This window comes from Lineus longissimus, chromosome 3 (genome assembly GCF_910592395.1).
Source record: "Lineus longissimus chromosome 3, tnLinLong1.2, whole genome shotgun sequence".
Lineage (NCBI taxonomy): Eukaryota > Metazoa > Nemertea > Pilidiophora > Heteronemertea > Lineidae > Lineus > Lineus longissimus.
In genome coordinates, this window is record NC_088310.1 from 17,571,246 (window position 1) to 17,593,423 (window position 22,178).

General features: G+C 41.1%; 1 protein-coding gene across 4 annotated transcripts in view; it reads left to right on the forward strand.

Moving 5' to 3' along the window:
• The window catches only part of LOC135484056 (inactive tyrosine-protein kinase 7-like), a 103,009-nt gene that overhangs the window by 47,981 nt on the left and 32,850 nt on the right, over positions 1-22,178 (forward strand). For all 4 annotated transcript variants that reach the window (XM_064765138.1, XM_064765141.1, XM_064765139.1 and 1 more), the window contains exons 3-4: positions 1,682-1,820; positions 2,675-2,823. In XM_064765138.1, coding sequence (XP_064621208.1) covers positions 1,682-1,820; positions 2,675-2,823 — 288 coding nt within the window. The remainder of the gene's footprint in view (positions 1-1,681; positions 1,821-2,674; positions 2,824-22,178) is intronic.

Below are 22,178 nucleotides of genomic sequence, written 5' to 3' on the forward strand. Positions count from 1 at the left end.
ATTCAGTTACAAATTTAAAATTTTCAACGAATGGCATAGCCTCTAACAGGGGGTGATCAGTAGACCATTCTTGTCAGTTATTAGGCCCTCTGAAACAATACCTACAGATTACCCCCAACACTCTCTAAAGAGCCCCTCAAAGTCCCCCCCCCCCCCCCGCCCACACACACAGTAGGCTTATAAGATTGTAGTGAAGTACCTTGATATTGTGGTGTTTGTATAGAGATTAGCCTATTGCCCAGCTTAGTGACAGAAAGTGTGAAAATTGTCCTCAGAAACCCTCTAAGTGAAGTCCTGACTGCTCAATAATCCCCTCTGTTTGTATATAAATCTGCTCCGAGTAGGGTGTGTGCTTACTAGTTAGCATCTCTCTGTTTACATAGGTGAGACCGATGCAAATTATTGTGTATAATAATATGAGTGTTGACTCACAGTAGGCAGCATGGCTCTTGCTAAGTTATACACGCTTTTCATTGAAATTCTGGTCTTCAACTTTTGTTTTGCTGGAAAAAGGACATGTAAGTTTTTACAAAATTCTTGATTGTGTCAGGTTGTCGATATTTTGGGATATCCTTTTGTGTTGATTATGAGTCTACTTCATTCATGAATCTCACCTAACTGTTCCCTACTGTTCATGTAAAGGTATACGCTTCTTCATGTATAAGTTACACTGTATTAACTGAATCAGTGTATCACCACTGTGTCTGTAGTATGGTAAAGCTTTGCTTTGTGAAAGGTCCAAACCAAAAGTTGGCCGCTTCTTTGAGGATTTTCCTCTATTCTTTCAAAGACACGTACATGTTATCATATTGCTGTTGAAGAGTATCACATTTTGATATATGTGTCCTGATGTATGATTCGCAGTGACTGGCTTAGGCCTTTGTTGTCTGTGAATTTCAAACAGCACGATCACACAGAGGTAATGCTGGAAAGACCGCTTTATTTCTTTCAAAGGTTTTCTGATAATTGGAGTCAATGGAGAATCAGACTTGTTATAGGAGATCAGCTTGGTAGTTCAAGATTCATTTCGTGGGTTTCGAGCTGCCGCAAATCGTGTGTTGACTTGTTGAAGGCCTTGGTTATGGACATCGTTTAAGTCAGCAATATCAGACTTGAAGGGTAACCCGTGTCAAATTCCACCATATAATGTTTTAGCTGTTTTTGACAAATGACTACGTCACTTTCTCATAAATCGGTTAGGTTTTCGAATCGAAATGCACATTTTCTAGAAATTGATGGTTTAATCCCGCCCGGACGGCTCGCTTCGATGCCGTTTTCGTTGATGACGTCACAACATGAACATTTTCGCGGTCGCTGTGGTTTACATTCAGCGATTTTATAATAAATCGAATCAAAAATGGAAAATTTGAGCTTTACATTTGTGATCAACTATTAAAAACGGACGTATTTCCGCAAAGTTGTAAATCACATCATAGTATCACTTTAAATTACCGAGATTTCCGACTTTTGTTGAATTGGAATTATTTCATCTATTTCACTTCTTGTAGCAGAGGTTAAGGCGATTTGTTTCAAGTGTTTATGAGGCTACTTCTTCACCAAATATTATCTTTGGATTTCAGGAATAATGGCGTTTAACTTGAGAAGATCCATCACTGGCAACTTCATCTCTCATTCCTTGATTTGTCACAGTCTCATGTGTTTTTCCTTTGTGTACTTACAGGGATGTCCCCCGAAGCAGAAGTCACCCTCAGACGGCCAAAAACAGAGGCGGAGCTAGCGCCTGGGGTGGATATGACGTTACGGTGCCATATCACGGGAAACCCTGAGCCGTCATATGAGTGGTTTAAAAATGGCAATCAGTAAGTTTTAAAACAGTAAATTTTGTTTGTTCAGATTTTCAAATTGAAAAGCATAACTTAAGTTTGTACTTGTAGTTTACATTTCTGGGTAGAGTAGGGCATGTTAGGCAAAGAGACCAGGTAGAGTAGAGTAAGGGTAGAGTAGGGTAGAGTAAGGCAGAGGCCAGCCTGGCTTCTCGCGCCGCCAGTGAGGATCGCTTCAAGGACCTCATGACCAACAGTCTGGACGGAGGTGGGGCCACTTCTGCATTACATCTGCACTTGGTACAACAGAACAGGCCACAAAGTCATCTTATTTGTTGGTTATGATCCAGTGAACAGGTTAATGTTTGCATCTTTGAACATCACACATTGCCTCCAATGTTTATGCTAATCCTTCTTATCGCTGATAATGTCTGCATCATCTGCCTTGCCTCTGCCATCTGCCTCACCTGAACAGATGAAATATTGCAAAGATTGCACCAAATGGTAAAAATATTGATATTATAAAAATTTGACATGATATCAGATGAATATTGACCTAACATATTGCAGGAACTATAATTGTCACATTGTTTCCCAACTATGTAGGGCATAAAATGTGACCCGCTCTACCAAAACTAGGTGCTTGTCGCATCTGAACTTGACAGGTTGATACGGACTTGTTGTTCATTTCCCTATTGTAGACCTTTTGTGAAATGTGACCAAATCAGTTTGTAATAGATTTCACAAAAGGTCTACAATAGGGAAATGAACAACAAGTCCGTATCAACCTGTCAAGTTCAGATGCGACAAGCGCCTAGTTTTGGTAGAGCGAGTCACAAATGTGATGACATTTCTCATTGAATAAAATGAAATTTTATTATGTCTTTCAGAATATATAATAGTGCTGGTGTCCGGATGCACGAAAATAAGATACGAATAGAGGGGATAGATTCCGGTGATAATGGTATTTATTCCTGTAAAGCAAAGAATGATGCAGGGACAGTTGAAAGTTATGAAAATTTCATGCTGAATATTCCTGGTAAGTTGAGTCTCCGTAGTCTTGCTTACAGTCCTGGTCATCAGTAACCTTGCTTGTATTGCACAAATCTACATATACTGCAGAACTTTCTGTATGCCTCTTCACCATAAAAGCATAGGCACCAGGTTGAAGAAGATATTCCATATGGACGGTGAAGATTGATAAAGTGCAAGCGGCAAGCTGGGTTACTTAAAGTTTGTTTCTTTATGTGAATTTCGAGGCCTTCTTTTGGAAGAAGATCTCAGCTATCAAAATTGGGATTCACAGTATTCTGTGTGAGAGTGTGAAGTTTTTTGTTAGGTATCATAGCTATGCACCAGGTTTCATTTTAGCCTGTTTCACTGCTATAACTTACACATCTCAGAATCTGCACATAGATGCACCGGTGAGAAAACTTAATTTCACCTCAACTTCACCAATACACCTGGACATTTTAAAACAGTTTCTTATGAAAAATCTAGGTGTTAGTCCAGTAGACAGCGGTGGAATGAACATGTGAAATGTTGAGTTATTGGCATGAGTTTGGTTACAGGGCATACTGACTTTGATTAGTCAGGCAAAGCAAGTGGAGTCTGGCGATGATATCTCATCCTTTACCTACATCAGGCTGGCAAATCATCCCCACATGATCATGTTGTGGTCTGCCGAAGGGTTTCTCTCATACGTTCTCTGATCATGTTGTCAGAGTTTGCTCAACACGGGTAGGAGGGATGTACGAATAAAAATAAAGGTTCTGTTGAGCTTTAGGAAAAACTAAAGGTTTTTTAACACAAGTGCCCCGTAGAGGTTTTGTGGGATATGCAAAACCCTTTGAAACACTTGTAAGAATGTGCAAATTGTATGATTGCTTTTGTATTCTCTTACTGTAGCTGCTCTTCTGTTTGTCAGTCTCTCCACTTCTGCTTGGGTGTGGGACAAAGACGTTATCTCGCTGTGTCGGCGACTGCCCGTGTTCCTGTTCTACAGAGAAGTATCGTGGCAATAAGTGCCGTGCTATCTTTCAATCATTGAGCGCCTCACGTCAATTACATGATAAATATTTGATTAATGGCTACTTGATAAGCCCTTGGTTAGTCATCATGCTAAGATTGTCAGTTTGACAGACGCTGCTATATCTATGGGAGCTACAGCATGCAAAATCAAGTTGGTGAAGGCAAAAACTTTCTTAATGATATCGTTAACAAATTTACCATTTCCAGGAGCCACAATAACCTCTTTCCCTTGTTTTGGTCTGAAGTGGGAAGGGTCAACACAACCGGTTTATCTCCGGGAGGGAGGCTGATATCTCTTCTACCTGTTGTCAAATAAAAACCTTCTTCAGCATCAGTGAAAATTCTTCCCAGAACCATGTTAAAGAACCCCGTTGCAAATCCACTCACGCACTCAGCCAATTTGGTGAACAGGACATCATGTCCAAGATGTGTTGATTAGCCGTAATTATCGTGTAAAGCCCCACAGAGAATAATAAGGTCGTCGGCATAACGAAGATTGTTTGAGAAAAATATGACTTGGTGGCATTTGAATGCAGATCCCGATGCATCATCTTAGTCTACTGCCGTGGTCTTCATGGTCGATTTCTAACAGTGTCCTCATAGCCAATGAGGTTAAGTTGGTACAAAAAACTTGGAACTGTCAACGGAGGCAGGAAGATGTCGATGCAACCCAATCCTTCTGCAAGATGAGATCTGAATATTTACCAGCGGGAACTTGGTTAAAAAAGTATCCGATGAAATGTAATTTAGTCCGAGCTATTCATTCTGATTTAAAGGCAATAATTGCTGTGATCCTGTCGCTGTTGACGTCATTTCCTTCCTTAAGATGCTGATAAAGCTGTCAAGTTATTGACATCCAGATTCCAAGTATGTCTAAGCTTGGATCACATCAGCTGATCTCGTCTGATCAAGCGAGCCAATCCGGCTTAGACACGTCTAAGTTGCCATATCGGTAGTCAGCGGTGGTCACTTTCTGCATAGGAGAAGATTTGCGGCACGTCATGTGATAATCACGGAAGCCCTCTTATGTGTGATTACTAGAAAAAGATGGACGTTTTATGATCATTGGTCACTGCAAGAACATCCGTGACAAGCTGACACTAATATTCCGTGATAGTTAAGGCATCGATACATTAATCTGATTGTGGTCATACTATTATAGTGACTGTCCATATTCCATGACCATTTTCATATCATAAGATGTTGCCGCCAAATCAGATCTTGTGCGCAGGCAGCGATAACAGTAAAGGGTTTGAATACTTAGTGGAATCATATCTGTGTCCCGAATAGCAATGGCAGTAACTTTAGAAAGAACTCTGAGGGAATCAGCTGAAAGGGTTGGTGCAAAGATTGGTCGGTCATGTCCGTCTTGCGAGGTTTTCCGTTTCATCACATCTTCCCGATCAATACTCGGATAAAGATTATCAGCAGTTATGGTTCTGTTGTTCACTGATGACTTTTAACGGGCCATGTAGAATTAGCCGAATGAGCGGATTCTTGGCCAGTATTTGTCGCGATGATCTTTGCCATGCCTGAACTCTGAAGACGAAAGGAGCTATGGTAATACAGCGCTGCGCAGGGCTACCGACTGAACTAAACTGTCCCTACAGACCAGTTTTCATGGCCTCATTGCGAGTCATGGCTTAACGACTGTAAAAAGCGATTTTCAAATAACCTTGTGCCATATTGAAAAAATTAAAACTTAATGAATTCATGAAAGCGATTTTGTATGAAATTATATCATATTTTGTACAGAATCCGCTCATTCCGCTAATTCTACATGGCCCTTTTAACAGTGTCAAAGGGTTTCATGACAGTGCTCTGTCTAAGTCTTACTGCCTTTACGAATTGCCTTCTGAGATGAATTCCAGGGAATGAGAAGGGTTGCCTGTATACTAACGCTCTCTCTGACCTTTCTAGATGAATTTGTGGTACGCTTTATCAGTCTGTTTACCTCTTCCTCCAAAAACAACTCAATCAAAAACATCATTGTGTAAATTTCAGAGAAACCGATATTTCATTTGTACACAATATTCTCCGAGGGCAAAATCAATAATAATCTCACAGCCAAGGTCGTAGGTGGTCTACACTCTGCCCTTGGATGGTGCAGCTTCTTTTGGTTACTTGAGGAAGGTGCCGTGGTCTAGGTTTAGATCAATCTGGTGTTCTCACCTCGGTTCTGCGACCTGCTTACTTAGGCCATCCTTTAACCTATATATAGTTTGTTTGATGTAACATACAAATCCTGAAACATTAGGATAGGTAGTTAGGCAAATATAGGTTTTCATCAACAGCAAAAGAAGAAATTTTAAAAAGACCCCTTGAAATGAAGACAAATTTAAAATATTGAAGAAGAATGAATAATTTCGATAAAAAATGTGTTTTCTGACTGAAATCTTCGAGTTCAGGAAGCAGGGTAGGGTTACATCGAACAAACTATGTTTTAATGACGGCCTTAGGATCTTGAACGGAAATATAAACCATGGCAGAGACAAGCATGTTCGTAATGGATAGATTGGGCTGACACTTCTGGTCGAAAGATACAACAGTGTATCGAAAAGAACCTTGTAAACTGATACTGAGCTTGTTTACCACTAACTGGAGACTAAAGTTTGGAAGTCATTTCCATTTGGTCTATCAAATTTCATGCTTTGTCTGCAAGAATCGTTATTAGGCAAAAATGGTTCAAAACCAATTTGTTACTAATTCTGGCGTTATCTCCTTCCGTTGAGCCCTTTGACTTCAAGTTAGGTTAACTTGCAACAACCGAGCCCAGCTGAAGACAGCCCCTTGTAGAGATTCCTCATCTATCTTTAGTAAGATATTCATAGAAACACGTTGAAATATAAAATGCACGACTTGGGTGATAAGGTAGCTGTGCTATGCAGTATTACGAGCAGTAGTTAGATATTTATCACCGCAATGCGATTACAAAATGTCCACTTGGGAAATTACATCCTGGAAAGATGGCGAACGTCTTTTTCACTTCCTCCTGATTCACTTACTCCTGTTCTTCGACCTTGACGATCAGATCTGTTGAGATGACTGTTCCTTTGCATGTATCTACAATTCAACTCGAGGTTAACAGGATTAAATTGATTGCATTAACATTTTGGTTGGTTTTATAGCAGAGGAAGGTTGTTGCAGATGCAGAAGAAAGAGAAAGGGAAGCTTCCATGACACCCACGTGTGGATGATGCTGACTATTCTTTGCCAAACTACTGCGCATTTGGGCTAAAGTCAGTTGAAATGAGCTTTTGGTAGAGTCACAGACCAAATAAATGAAATGATGAAATTAAATTAAATCAAATGATAAGATGATTAAATAAAATGAGAATTTTTTGCATGGGGTTAACCCTCCAACCACAAAGTTCTAATAGAATTTATGCTATTGATACCATTTCCATTGAAATCAGCATCAATAAGATACATTTCATGCCATCTTCCACCTTCTCAACCAGCTTCCTTGTCATAAAGTGTGACATATTGAATGGCTGGCCACACTTCCTGAACAAGGCTGTCCAATGATGAGCAAGACCTTGCAAACTTACTGCAGTATGAATACAGGTGAGTCAGCGCAATGCGAGCCATCATACCGTGCCGCTGACAACTTGCCATACCCACAAAGCGATGACATCATCAAGAGTGACGTAATCCAAAGAAGTTGATCCCTTTCTCGTCAGTGATGCATGGGAGATGTGTCAGCGCCGTTGACAAGAAGTAATCAATGGTAGTACAAGTTGCTTGCATTGATTATTGGAGTCGTCAAGTGTCACAAACAGCTGACGAGGCAGTTTCTTTACACCTGAAGTTTGTTGCTGAGAGTATAAGAAATGCTTACTGGATGATTCTGTTGCTGTTAAGAAAATCCGCAAGAGCTGCAAGTCTTTTGGTTGCTTGGGTGAAAGTCTTCCTAAACCCGTCGATATACTAGTATCTTGATTTTGTGTTCTTGGGACATTGAGAAGCAATACTCTTAGTTGGATGGGATCAAGATGATTGCAGTCTTTTGCTTTCATAACACTTAGCCAAAGATACTTTTAAATCCCCTTTTCTCTGCCTGAAGACATCTAATATGAGCCACTCTGTAGCTAACAGCTTCAATCAGTTGAGGATTCCTTCAGTTGAACATCAACCTTTTCACTTCAGTTCCTCATGGATGTTTTCTGTAAGGTATCCCCTGGTGAAATTGGAGTCAAATTCATACAACTGATCCACCTTCCCGAGAGATATCCCTACCAATTTTGATACATAACGCCAAAGGACCAAATCTTCATGGAGACAGTTATTCAATATACCTACTGATTACATTTTTCATATGGCACGGCTGTTCCAAATCGAAAAGGAAATGTGCAATAAAAAGGCAGTTGTTTCCTTGGAAATGTCAAGTCGTGAAATGTCAATTAGCACTTTCGGCGAATTAAGTCAGGTTGGTTTGTATCTTTCATCGATCAATCAAACTTGATTGATTGATTTGATGAGAAGTGGAAGGGCAACGAATCAGTTAAGACTTGTGGTTGCGCAGTATGCTTAACCCTTACGTTCCCAACCGCGCTTTTTGGCGCGGTGACCCCCCTCCAGGAAAATGGCCCTTTTAGACCATTTCTAGGCGTTGTTCAGGGTCCAAAAGGTCGAAATTTAGCATATAAATCGGTTTTTCGCACCCGCTTGTCTCTAAAACGGCAGGCAAAAATCGCCGGCCGGCGATTTTTACCCACCCCTGCTTTTATTCTCACGGAAATGGGGCATTTTTTCGGGGCCTAAAAGCACTCCTTTTTGGCTCACCGTAAGGGGAGTCTATATGATAGCGCTGTGTCCGTCGTCGTCGTCGTCGTCGTCGTCGTCGTCGTATCCTAACAGTGGCACGTTTCTTAACTGCTAGGGCTATGAACTTGAAACTTTGTACACAGAATGCCCTAGGTCAGCTGACCTCTGACACTGATTTTCGGTCCGATCTGATTCTCTGTTTGGCCACCAGGGGGCCAAATGTCGATATCTAAAAAGTGTGATATCTCGCTTATTAGTGACTTGTTTTCGATAAAACTTTTGTTGTAGGTACTCATAGCAAATATACATTTTATATTATACGGGTTTTTAATTTGACCTTGTTTTCAAGGTCACAGAGGTCATATGGCGTAAATTGGCCATTAGAGTGTAAACTATGGCACGTTTCTTAACCACTAAAGCTATGAACTTGAAACTTGGTACATATAACCCCCTATATCACATAGCCTCTGGTGCTGAATTTTGGTTCGATCTGATTCCTAACTTTGCCACCAGGGGGCCAAAAGTGGAAATCTAAAAAGTGTGATATCTCACTTATTAGTGATTTGTTTTTGATGAAATTTTTATGGTAGGTTTTCCTAGCAAGGGTATATCACATATCAAACGTGTTTTTGATTTGACCTACTTTTCAAGGTCACAGGTCAAATGGCGTAAATTTGCCGTTTGAGTGTAACTGGGGCACGTTTCTTAACCAATAAAGCTATGAACTTGAAATTTGGTGCACCTGATTCCCTACATCATTTTACCTCTGACACCGAATTTCAGTCTGATCTGATTCTCGACTTGGCCACCAGGGGGCCAAAACTAAAAAAAGTAAAAAGTGCAATATCTCGCTTAATAGTAACTTGTTTTCAATTCTATTTTTATGGTAGGTACTCAGAGCAAGGATACATCACATATCCTACGATTTTTGATTTGACCTTATTTTCAAGGTCACAGAGGTCAAATGGTGTGAATTGGCCGTTTGTGTGTAACTATGGCACGTTTCTTAACCACTAAAGCTATGAACTTTAAACCTGGTACACATGACTCCCTAGGTCAGATGACCTGTGACACTGATTTTCGGTCTGGTCTGATTCTTAACTGGGCCACCAGGGGGCCAAAACAAAAAATTTGAATAGTGCCATATCTCGCTTATTACTGATTAGTTTTTGGTAAAAATGTTATGGTAGATACTCTTAGCAAGGATACATCACATATGATACGGGTTTTTGATTTGATGTTCTTGTCAAGGTCGCAGAGGTCAAACGGCTTAAATTGGCCATTTTAGCGTTACTGTGGCACGTTTGTTAACCCCTAAGGCTATGAACTTGAGACTTTGTACAAAGGACCCTCTAGGTCAGCTGACCTCTGACCCTGAATTTCAGTCCGGCTTTCTTGACTTGGCCACCAGGGGGCCAAAAGTGAAAACCTAGAAAGTGTGATATCTCGCTTATTAGTGATTCGTTTTCAATAACATTTTTATGGTAGGTTCTCCTAGCAGGGATACATCACATATCATATGCGATTGGTCGTTTGAGTGTAACTATGGCACGTTTCTTAACCACTATAGCTATGAACTTGAAATTTGGTGCACATGACTCCCTACGTCATGTCACCTTGGACACCGAATTTCGATCTGATCTGGTACTCAACTTGGCCACTAAGAGGCCAAAACTAAAATTGGTAAAAAGTGCAATATCTCGTTTATTAGTGACTTGTTTTTGATGATATTCTTATGGTTACCATAATGGTACTTACTCCAAGCAACGATACATCACATGTCATACCGACTTTGGTTTGACCTATATACTATACATGTACAATGTTTCTTAACCTGGATGAATTCCAAAGCACCAAATATCTATACGGTGAGCACAATGGCCCCTGGCCGTTTCATTTCATTGGCTCTCATTGACTTTTAGCCAAGAAAACACAGTTTCCAATGCTGTGTGATCATTGGATTTTATCTGGAATTTAGAATTTTGATATTTATCGCCCCAAATCTCATGAATAACCTTCAGGAATCTCGGTTGCTGTCATATCACCTTGACGGCAACCATCTGGACTACAACTGGACCAAACCTCGCTCGATTTGATCGAAGTACGAATGAACGTGCCAAGGTTACGTCAACCTAGTATGATGACCAACAAAAAGGAAGCAATGTCAGACCATTTTCAAAGTATTTTGGACCTTTAGGGGTTAATACAGGCAAGTTGACCAAATATGGGTGAAGATGAAAAGGAAAGGGAGATGTTTGGTTGTATCAAAACTTTGTAAGAAGTGGTGTCCTCGAGCAGTAAAAAAGCAGTTGGCAGTTACACATTGTCGGAGAAGTCTGAATATCAATTTACATGAACTAAGTCCTTGTGAAGAAAGAAGTAGTGAATTAGATATGTGGTGCGTCTTTCTCAGCATGTTTAAGTCAAGGTCACACGAAACGGTTCACCTCTTGTATAGGGTGCAAATGAGCTCTGTTCCGAGTGATATATCGGGGACCTTCAACACAGAGCTCAAACGTGTGTTATCCAGTTTCTTCATTTACAAGTAAAGCTTTTAGTTTGGCTTCATTACTTATAGCGTGAGGTTGCATCATTGACCATTAAGAGCTCTTGTGGCCATCCTCAAAGGAATGAATCATGAGTCTCTAAGTCTTTTCCTGATCGTGGTATAGCCATCTTCCCCATCTCTTCTATAAAAACTTGATTGATGGGACAACAATCTGCGGCCTCTTTTTATCGAGTTCTCCACAGACTGCACAGTCATTTATCATTTACTCCAATATTTCGTTCATGGATCATTGGCTCAAATATCAAGGGATCTTCCCCATTAGTTATATTTTTATTTTATTGGAAGTTCTGGTGGCACTGATTTATATGTTCTTGGCTTGGGGAATACACCTCTTCTGTTGGCGGCCAAAATGTGGTGGTCTTATTGAACTGGTCAGGCACATTTCATAAGGATCGTAAATAAGGAGAATTTTCTCTAGCCCTTCTATACGAACCGGGCACTCTGGCGTGTTCATGAGTTGCAGCAATTGACTGGTGAAGGACAAAGCGATGACAGAAAGGGAATCAAACCCAGAACGCTTGCAGGGTCATGTTGTGGAACCAGTTATTTACCTCGTCCTACATCGAAATGAATATGCTGTGTAGGTCAAAGAAGGTCCCCAAGGCCACTGTGTTCCTTATGGGTAATGCTCTTACCGGTTTTGCCTTCCCGTGGAAGGTTCCGGTGAATATTGTAGCAACCAGAGTGCAAGGTTTGGTAAGGGAAGTCACACGTTGATGAGATTGAGACCCACATGATCTTTTATATTAGTTTGGCATGAGATGTTGATGGGGAGGTATCACTTTGATGTTGCTTGGCAGAATGCTAATTAACTTGGAGCCCATCGTCATTGCCGTTAGATTCCTGGGGGTTGCAGTTGTTGTGGAGTCAAAATTCTCTACTGACATACTGCTTGCCTCTGATGATGAAAGTCCTTGCAAACTAGAAAATAGTTACCTGAGTACATGAATTGAACAACAATGGTCAGTAATGATGAGAGGAGCTTTATGTGACAATGGGACCAAATTCAGTTGTGATGATGATCACATAACTCTGCCGTTGAACCTATCAGCAGTCTCGCCACGTGGAACTATGTCAAAGAAATATGAACACGGACTTCGTGATCAAATTAACCAACCACAGAGATCAAGACAGGTGACGAAGTTGATTACAGTCACACTTACAAGGTCCATAGGATATTGTCTGTTGAGTAACAAACTTACAGGATGAGTTCTGAAGGCGTGTTAGAACCTCTCTATCGGGACACCCTTTGGACTGACAATTGCTTCCTTTGATAAGGAGGTGTCCTGTATGCCGAATCGTAAAGAATGATCCATTTCGGACCAACATCAATTTCAACAACAGAGAGTGTTCTGCTTTCAGAGGTGTCTGCCAAGGGAGGTTCCATTGTACTGTTTCTGTTTCTATTCAGGACGTTGGTAATCAAATTGGATGAACATGAATTAGTAATCAATGATTTTGTTGGTCTGGATAACACTTCTCTTCACTTCTCTTGAAGAAGGAGAGGGTTCTAACTGGCTTGGAATGAATTACACAAACATCAACATCCAAATTAGCCATTTTCTGTCATATCAGCGAATAGACTGAAAATTCAAGTATCTTATTAACCACTTAATGCCTTATGACGTACATATACGTGAACTCTATATTAACCGCTCTGCCGTAAGACGTATATATACGTCAGCCATCCACAGGATTGTTCCATGTAAAATCCTGTACTAAACCCCTATTCAAACTGAAACAGAGGAGGCTTCGTTCTTCACAAAAATATCAGCTGGCAGCACTTGATCGATGGCCACTGCAAAGACGAAAAATGACGTTGTCCTCGGCATAGCGGTATCAGAACAATTTCATTGCGGCATTAAGTGGTTAAACAAAATTATTTTATAATATTGAATGTGTCTGGCTTCGTAAGATAGGAGATGAATCACTACGACCTGATAATAACCAGCGATGTAACTGTGCATGATCTTGCAGCAATTTTTAAAGACATTGCTATCATGGCAGCAGGATATTGTTTCAGTCGCGTTATTGGCAGAGGTGTTCTGCTGGAAAAGCTGCCGTAATTTGTGTTAACCGTTATTGCACCTTTTGTGTGTCGAAGGTAATTTCAAGCATTCTGCATCAAGAAAGATGATTTGTGGCTATTTGAGATGTGACATTTGTATGAAGTACTTTGAGGCAGTGGGTTCGTTCCTACTCATGTGGGAGAGTATAGGAAACTCTTCGAGAGCATTGGCCCCATTGTTTATCGGGATTCTTCTTCTTTTTCCAAGAATCATCTAAGAGCTATGGACTTATCCAATTGCCAATCCTGCCATACTTGAGAACATCTACCAAACGTAATTTTCATCCCTGTCCAACAGAATAAAACTCATGTTTTTCGTCTTCATTCCCGATAAGTCTTGGCTGTGCATTTCACTCATTGTATACTGACACTCACTCCTCTAACCAGCTCAACCACTTCACTCAACGTGAAGATATTCAATGACCAATCCTCTCATTGAAGCTAGCGCCAAGTAGGGTCACATGTCATACACAAGCACATGTTAGTCTTCAATATCGACGTCATATCGCAGAAATGAAGGAAATTAAAAGTCGGCAAATATTTGCAGTCCACTTTGACAGGTTATGGAAAACGTATTGTTTTCCGAATGAGGGTAGTTCAAGAGTGCTTTCACAGTCTGTTCTGAAACAACCTCATACGTGTGTGAAGGATGGCATTTTTCAGTACATCAAGCTAAGAATGGGTAAGGTGGCGTCAGGTTGAATTGAGATAGATTTGTGCTTTGTACCTTCATTGTGGTTGTAGTCTAACATGCCTTTTGTCAACCTGGTTATCGGGTACCATATCAATTTTGTGCCAAGAAGGAAATTGATCTCAAAAACTTTTGCTGGCCAAAATAAGAGCTTGTTGAGAGTGATACTTTTACTGGTTATCTGAGACTTTTAATACCAAAGAATTGCTCGCATGGTCAAATATTAAGTCAATGATCAAGCCTTTGTTTGGATTCCAGAGTTTTCTCCAGCAGGTTTACTTTTGATGTTTTTCGTTGGAATCGATATCACGGATACATGTACCATTTATTCTGGGGGCAGGAAGTTAACCCTTCCGCTGCTGGGGCCATTTTTTGGGCTGGCGTCATCTTGTGCTGACAGTGGGTACCAATACTTGACAGTAGAGCTTACTTTTATCTGAATGCTCATAAGTTTCAGAAACATTCCGAAAGTGCATTTCAGATGTTTAGAGAGGCTGCAACCCAGTGCTGGTGAGGTAAAATTTCATTTGGGCAGGACTTGCGATGCACGTCACACGCACGACTTGGGGACATTTACATATGTACTATGCACGTCACCCGCAGCGAAAGGGTTAAACTCCTCTTGTTTTTCTCTGCTCTAACAATGCTAGTATTACTTAGTTTTATTTCACTGAGATTTTCACGACCAAAAACAAATTTTAACAAGAAATCATTACAATGCTATTTTTCACTGTGGAAACCTGTCGTTCAGTGCTGTAAACCAGTTGTACTGAAGGATGCAGTATTCCAACCGTCATGCCCCAATCCAGTTAGCGAAACCATTCGATGTGCTTTATTGTGAATTATGAGACAAGACCCCCACGGATGCATTCACTGAAATCTAACTCGCGTTTGATCATGATCTATGTTCCAGATCTGCTTCGGGGTGATTTGATCAAGTTTTTCTCACAGTCGGTAAAATATTACTGCGGTGTCAGATGGGTTTCGAAACCATAACATGAAATGGCCATTGGGAATTTATCCAATTCTTTGTGAATCTTTTCCAGATGTTCTTATGCATTCCGAGTATTCTTGGGCAGAAGAAGGAGAGTCTCATCCTTTTTTTGTGTAATTTGTCCAATAGCACTCATTGTAGTGTTAAATTCTTTTGGCTTTGCATTTTTTTGTTGCCTTCTGCCAAAGTACCATTGCTTCGTGATTATGCTCATCATCACAGACAATTAAAAGAAGTAGCTGCCGCCCAAGCATAATCTATTTTGTTTGCGGACCTGTTAATCTGTTTCTGTTCGATGTTTGCGCTAGCTTTAATTTGATCAGTTTCTTCCATGTAGATCATTAGCCACCTGATCGTTTCTGTGGGAGTTTTTAAGGAAATTATGCTCTAAGCAGTTTTTTGTTGCGAGATAATTCCATGTCACTAATTCCTCCATGGATGTTATTAGGAAAAGAATAGCAGACTGGCTTCAAGAAGTAACCGTATCGTGTGTGACGTCATGTTGAATCTTATCGTTCTTGATGTCACAAGCCCACGTTGCTCTGTTGGGTTGACGTCATGAGGCACTACAAGAGGTGCCTTTTCCTATCAGTCAAGGGCAGGATACGAGGAAAGGACAGTGGGTCTATCAGTGGTGGTCACCACAGGGTACTAGGGAAGGACAGTGGGTCTTTTAGTGGTGGTCACCACGGGATACTAGGGAAGGACAGTGGGTCTTTTAGTGGTGGTCACCACGGGATACTGGGGAAGGACAGTGGGTCTTTTAGTGGTGGTAAACCACGGGATACTAGGGAAGGACAGTGGGTCTTTTAGTTGTGGTCACCACGGGATACTAGGGAAGGACAGTGGGTCTTTTAGTTGTGGTCACCACAGGGTACTAGGGAAGGACAGTGGGTCTTTTAGTTGTGGTCACCACGGGATACTAGGGAAGGACAGTGGGTCTTTTAGTGGTGGTCACCACGGGATACTAGGGAAGGACAGTGGGTCTTTTAGTTGTGGTCACCACGGGATACTAGGGAAGGACAGTGGGTCTTTTAGTTGTGGTCACCACAGGATACTAGGGAAGGACAGTGGGTCTTTTAGTGGTGGTCACCACGGGATACTAGGGAAGGACAGTGGGTCTTTTAGTTGTGGTCACCACAGGATACTAGGGAAGGACAGTGGGTCTTTTAGTGGTGGTCACCACAGGATACTAGGGAAGGGCAGTGGGTCTTTCAGTGGTGGTCACCAGTCCATTGCTGGTTTTCACATCAGCTGCTGTTGTGAAACTGTGCTGGTAACTGTCTCTGACTGGATAAATAGTTAGGAAAAATAATTGGCATCGCGAAAATTTCATGGCTTTTACAGTATTTACGATCAGTTGTTTTAGCTTGTGTCAAAACACCACTCAATCGATCTCATGGTTCTGTGAGAAAAACTACTGTCGCCTACAGCTAGCGGTACTGTGCATCTGTTGATTATGATGAATGTCATTGCATTACGCGCTCGTAAAGATCCAGGATACCTTGGAACGGCACGAACACATTAGTCATGTTCTTGGATCGAGCTGCCGCTGAAACCGTCATGCAGTTTCGCAATAATGATTTTCTCATTGGTAAATGCACAGGTTCGATGGACGGACGTTCACGGTTTAACGATTGTGATGGCACGATCGAAGATTGAGTGACGGATTATGACTAATTATAATGACTGGTTTCTATATATGATTGTTGCGTGGAAAAGTTTGCAAGATGTGAAGGAAATTGAGAAATGTGCATAAGCACTGGAACCATCTGAAAGTGTCGCGCGAATTGTAGAAACATAGATTATCGAATTCAATCGTGACTGCTTGCATTACCTTTATATAGATGTTTAGAAGAAATACAGGTTCTTGGCGTATTTTCATTTTGCATTAGCAATTTCTTTTGAGTTCTGATTTGGAATTATAGCAATCAAGGTTTTATGTATGAGTTCAGTGATATCTCGTGCCACTTTTAGTTAGGTTGAATGATATTTTGCCAAAGGAATATTGCAATGAGATACTAGAGTTTGTGAATTGGAAGATGTTTATATTTCAGTTTTGGTTGAAAATTCAAGCTGTTGGAAGAAGACCATCCTTCTCACTTATAAATTGATCAATGTTTACATGCTACATAAAGATCTGTGAACCAGGATCGGATGTAATCTTTCAACCCCCTGATGGATGCTTTCAAATTAATTACCCTGTATACGACTATATTCATTATGTCTAGTCACTAATATACTCTTAATTGATGTCACAATTAGGGTCCCTGGTTGTCTGCCTTACGAAGATCACAGCAGAGGGATTTCTCCAGCATCAAATGACCACTTGTTAGGGAGGCTGGTGATTGGCACATGTGGTCATTATCAGGCCGGTCTTGACAGGCTGGGGACCCATTAGTTGAGCAGTTAATGAGTGATTTAATTGATGATGTGTGTTGTCTCTCTTATTATCTCGGATGGTGGACATACAGATTTGTGTGAGCTGGCTTCGTTTCTGTCCATGTGTGGTGATAACTTTGTAGGTTAGACTGTTGAACTCAATTTCGTTACTTCGTTACCCTGTAGCTATGTATGAGTTGGTGTGGATGATTTGGCAGAAGAATACACCTTTCTGATAACCAATTTTGGATGTTTTCTATCAAAAGTGGTGCGTATTGTTCTTTGATCCTCCTAAGACAAGTTCAAACTTGCATTTGAATGAATTGGGGGCAGCTTTATCTTATTTTATTTTCTACACTTGATCTTAAATAGTTTGTTGACAGCAGGAATGCAATATCTGCCTCCCAGAATGCCTTTTTTTAAAAGCCGTTACAACAAGAACAAAAAAGGCGTAACGATAATTAATCTGCTGCTCGTGTTAATAAGAGTTCATTAGCGCAGTACATCAGATCAATCATTGGGAAGCAATAGACTTAATTTGCAGTCTTTTTGATAAATGAGAGGGGAGCATTTTCGAATATTTGAAGGTCGGCCATGTCCCTTGGGTAAGCATTAGATTGATGAGACAGCCAAGGGAACCTGGGACTGAAATCCAACCAAGCAACAATTTGCTAGTATCGATATAAGAGATAGGGAATTGGGCAATTTCAGAGTGGTCTAGACAGAGAGTCAGACTCCCGTCTAGTTAATGGCTGCTTCAATGTGCCCTTTGGTAAGGCACTTACCTGGAATGACTCCTTTTAGAGAGTATGTTGTGTGAATAGGATGTATGTTTGAGATATCCTTGTTCATTTCAGGTGTTCTTTCATGAAACAGAACCACGCCTGATATGACTCTTCTTTCATGTCACCAAAGTATCTTTGCAGTTGCTGAAACAATCACTTTGAAACTTCTGCTTGCAAGTTGTTCAAATGTGACGAATTAACACCATTATAGGCAGTTGGTTTATAAGTTCAAGAGTTCGTAACACGGACCGTGACAGAATGATGATTTCATCAATATCACATGTAATGAGATCAGATTGGAAACACAGGTGACACACCGTCAGACGTGAAATGCCAATGGAATACCTGATACAACACTGTGGTAGGATTGAGACTCTCAGCGATTCGCTGACAGATCTTCTCCTTCTTCTCCAACTTTTGTTGCGACCTTGAATATCGTTCTTTGGCTGAGACGGGAAAGCATTATCGATGAATACTCAACTGGTTACCTTTATCAGCCCTAATGGAAAACACTGATCAGTCAATCACAGGCAATCACATCCACATCTTAAGAGATTTTTCGCATGACAATAGTTGAATGCGGGCCATCTTGTGAATAAGTTTGCATGCGCCACAAGTAAATGGCAGCGTATGATTCAGGCAAACTTAACCCTTTGTGGTCCCGGGCAACTACTTTTAGCTATCGATCTCATCCTTTGCTTACTTGGTGTACAGAAACCAGTGTCATGGTGGTTGGAATGCAAGGCTAATAGCGATAGCGATTTGATGATCGCATCATCGTGTTATAATGGATGGAGGGCGGATGGACGGTTTTTCTTGCGGATCTGGTCACTTGATCTGTCGGCTGATTAGATCATTCAAACAGTGACTTGTGTAGCTTTCGTTGGATGATGAAAGTGAGCGGGCGTGGTCTGCTAAGGGTTGTGGCGCATCTGCTAAGGGTTGTGGTGCGTCTGCTAAGGGTTGTGGTGCGTCTGTTAAGGGTTGTGGTGCAGGATGGTTTGGCCAATCTGATGCAAGATCAACAGATGAAAGAAGTCATCCACACAATTGAATAAGCTCTTGCTTTAACAGCCGTAAGCGTTGTAGTCTTCAGGCACAGCAGAAAAAAACAACTGGGTCCTAAATCACTTTCGGGCACTCTTCACCATCATCGTCGATGCACTCCATGCAACTGTTTGCTAAGCACCAGGCCCTTGGGCATCTTGTTTGACTTCCCAATCAGATTTTAACCACCAAACGCATTCATGGCAAAAGAGTATCAGCAAGTGTTTTTTTCAGCCTCAATATCTAAAGATTCTCAATATTGCTTACAATCTAACCAAAAAAGTGAGTTTAGGGTCTTTGCAAATCTTTTTCGGGATTATCATTGCTACATCAGAGATTTTCAGCAAGAGGCCATATTGAGAAGTAAGAAAGTCCTGGCATTACCATCTGAAGCTTGCATCACAATAGATTGCACTCATCCGACTCTGAACTTCGATTCTAAACTCACTTATTGCCACATTACTTTAACGGATCCCTGACCTTCAGTGTAATTCGTATTTCTGTAGTTTTCCTGAAGGACCATAATTCCTATTTCTGTCATGTGTATTTAATCATTAATTTCCAGGAGTAGGCAATTAGTGAGTTGGTCCAGTGTGAATCACAGACAGCATGTTATTCCCCAAACCAACTGTCAGGTTAGCAGAACTACCCTCTCCCTCAGGAGCAGGTCCTTAGGCCATGCATAGGATTCTGTGTTTCACATGTTCACTGTCCTGCAGCATTGATTAGTGACAACCCTTTAAGTGGGACTGTGGCAGGTGCTAAGGAATCAATTGGTAGCCTTCAGGTGACTAGTATGAAGTAAGGAAGCGAGTTTGTGTTTAATTAAACAATGATTATATTATATATTCCTCTTGCAAGCATGAATATAATTTCAATGTACTGTGAGGTGGGACAGACCCCTATCAGCAACTTTGTCTAACTGGCTCCTGCCTATAATATCGCTCTAATAATCATCTCTCTCCGTCAACCCCAGCAGCTTGTTTTTCGTCTGACTGCAAGCAAAATAAGACGAAGTTCACTTCAGTTCCATATACCTTACCTTACTGGGCTGACATTACCTTAGCCTTCTGGTCTGCTTGTATCCAGAATGGTGCAAAGCTAACCACAAGTTGCAGACGTTTCAGAAGCCACCAAATTGCATCAGCGGTTATATTTTGTTTTGATAGGATCAAAGAATTGTTGCACCTCAAGGACAATAAACAATGACGCAAGCTTTTGCCTGACGTTTAGAACCACTTACCAAAACATGATGAGTTTTGGTTTGACATGATTCAGTCATCATGTCCGTTCCCATTTGATCGGCAGCACACTCTCGCAGCGGCGGCATTGAGTCATCCTGGCGTCACTGCGTTTACCAACTGATGCTGTCTGCATCAAGTACGCAGCAATTCCCTGACGAAGCCGATTACAGTCATGGTAATTTCCAAGGACGGAAGGATCGCAGCAATTGGGTTGATTTCCGCTAGAAATGGAGAACTTGTGGTACATGCTGCTGTGCTATGACTGATTCCTCAAGACAGTATGGAAAGAATGCAGAGTGACGTATAGCTGTCCTAGGAAGGGAAGTACGTTTTGCACTGAGACAGAGAAGAAGTATGTTGTCTTGAATAGTTTACTTGTCACCTCTGGCTCTTGGTTGTTCAGAGTCGTGACCACCATGATCCCAGCGATATTGAGTCCTCTGCATCCAAACTCTGATCACCAAGTGTGAGAGAGACCTGACTGCAGCTTGGCTTCTCAGAATCGCTACCTCAGGCCAGCCCAGCGTTTTATGTTGATTAATCGATACCAACTTGTAATCAGACCACCTTGATCTTGATGGTGAGCAAGATTGAAATACTTCTGATTGCATTTCAGTTTCATAACACCAAATTAAGATGAGAGGCAAACCACTCCAATTACTTAAAAGGTTAATTCTGATTACGAAACAAAGAGATTCTAAAGTGTTAAATCTCAAATGATGGTTTCATTCATTTAACAAATCACTTTCATGGCACAGCTCAATGATGTAAAATCAATTAATTCACTTTAAATCAACAAGATTGCCTGAGGTACCGCATCGGGAAGCACTGTTTTCGTGGAGGGAGGCTTTTCAACTGCTACCTTGTTCAATAGTTGATCAGTTAACTACAATTTTATTTTTTAATGGTGAGTAGGTAGATTTGTTCAATGGTGTCATTAGAAAGAAGATCCATTAAGAAGACCATTAGGAGAATATATGTAGGAAAAAATTGGTTGCTGTTTTTTTTTCTCTCAGGTTTTCAACTATAAAATGATGTGTTGTTATCATGTTATGTCTTGTCATGTTAGTTGTGTTAGCCTTAGTTTGATTCTTTATAAAGAATGAGTAAACATTTCAGAAAATTTGCTTCATTTGTCACTAAGTTGGTTGATGAAGTAGTTTGGATTGGTACGGCGGTCCCCATCCATCTTGTTGGGAAGGATTCTCGCCATCTCTCGTTAGAGATCGAGGGTTGTAGATGAGAGGGATTAAGACTGCATACGCACTGACTCATCCGGAGCTATCTGCAGCGAAACTCGAACAAGTTGCGTTTCTGGCAGACCTGACCTGATCGCCAAGTTTCATTACTTTTCCATGGCTGACAGTTACGTTATATCACTGGTTTTTATTCGCGCGCTATCAATCATTCTGTTCAACGGAGCTGCACAAAGGAGCACAGCTCTGGTGCATCTTTAAATTCTATAAGAATCGGCACCGCAGTCGGAAAAAGATGATTTCGTATCGAAATCAATCAATCATCGGCGTCAGCCTTATCATTTCTCCGCCAGGATTTCTTGTTTCGTTCCTGATGTGTCTGGTGGAGAGAATGTACTTTGGGAAATATCTGCCAATAAAATGTGCGTTTGACACCAGGTCTGTAGATAACTGTGCGTTCTGCCGAGGAAATGTGTGCCTATATCTGGATAAGTGCATCATGCGCTCTGCCAAGAAAAAGTGCCGATTTCTGGCCACACCAGCCAACTGGGCGGAAGGGGGGGCCTCCCTTGCTATTTATTGAATAGCTAAATTATCCGCTGGGCTGCTGCTATCAAAAT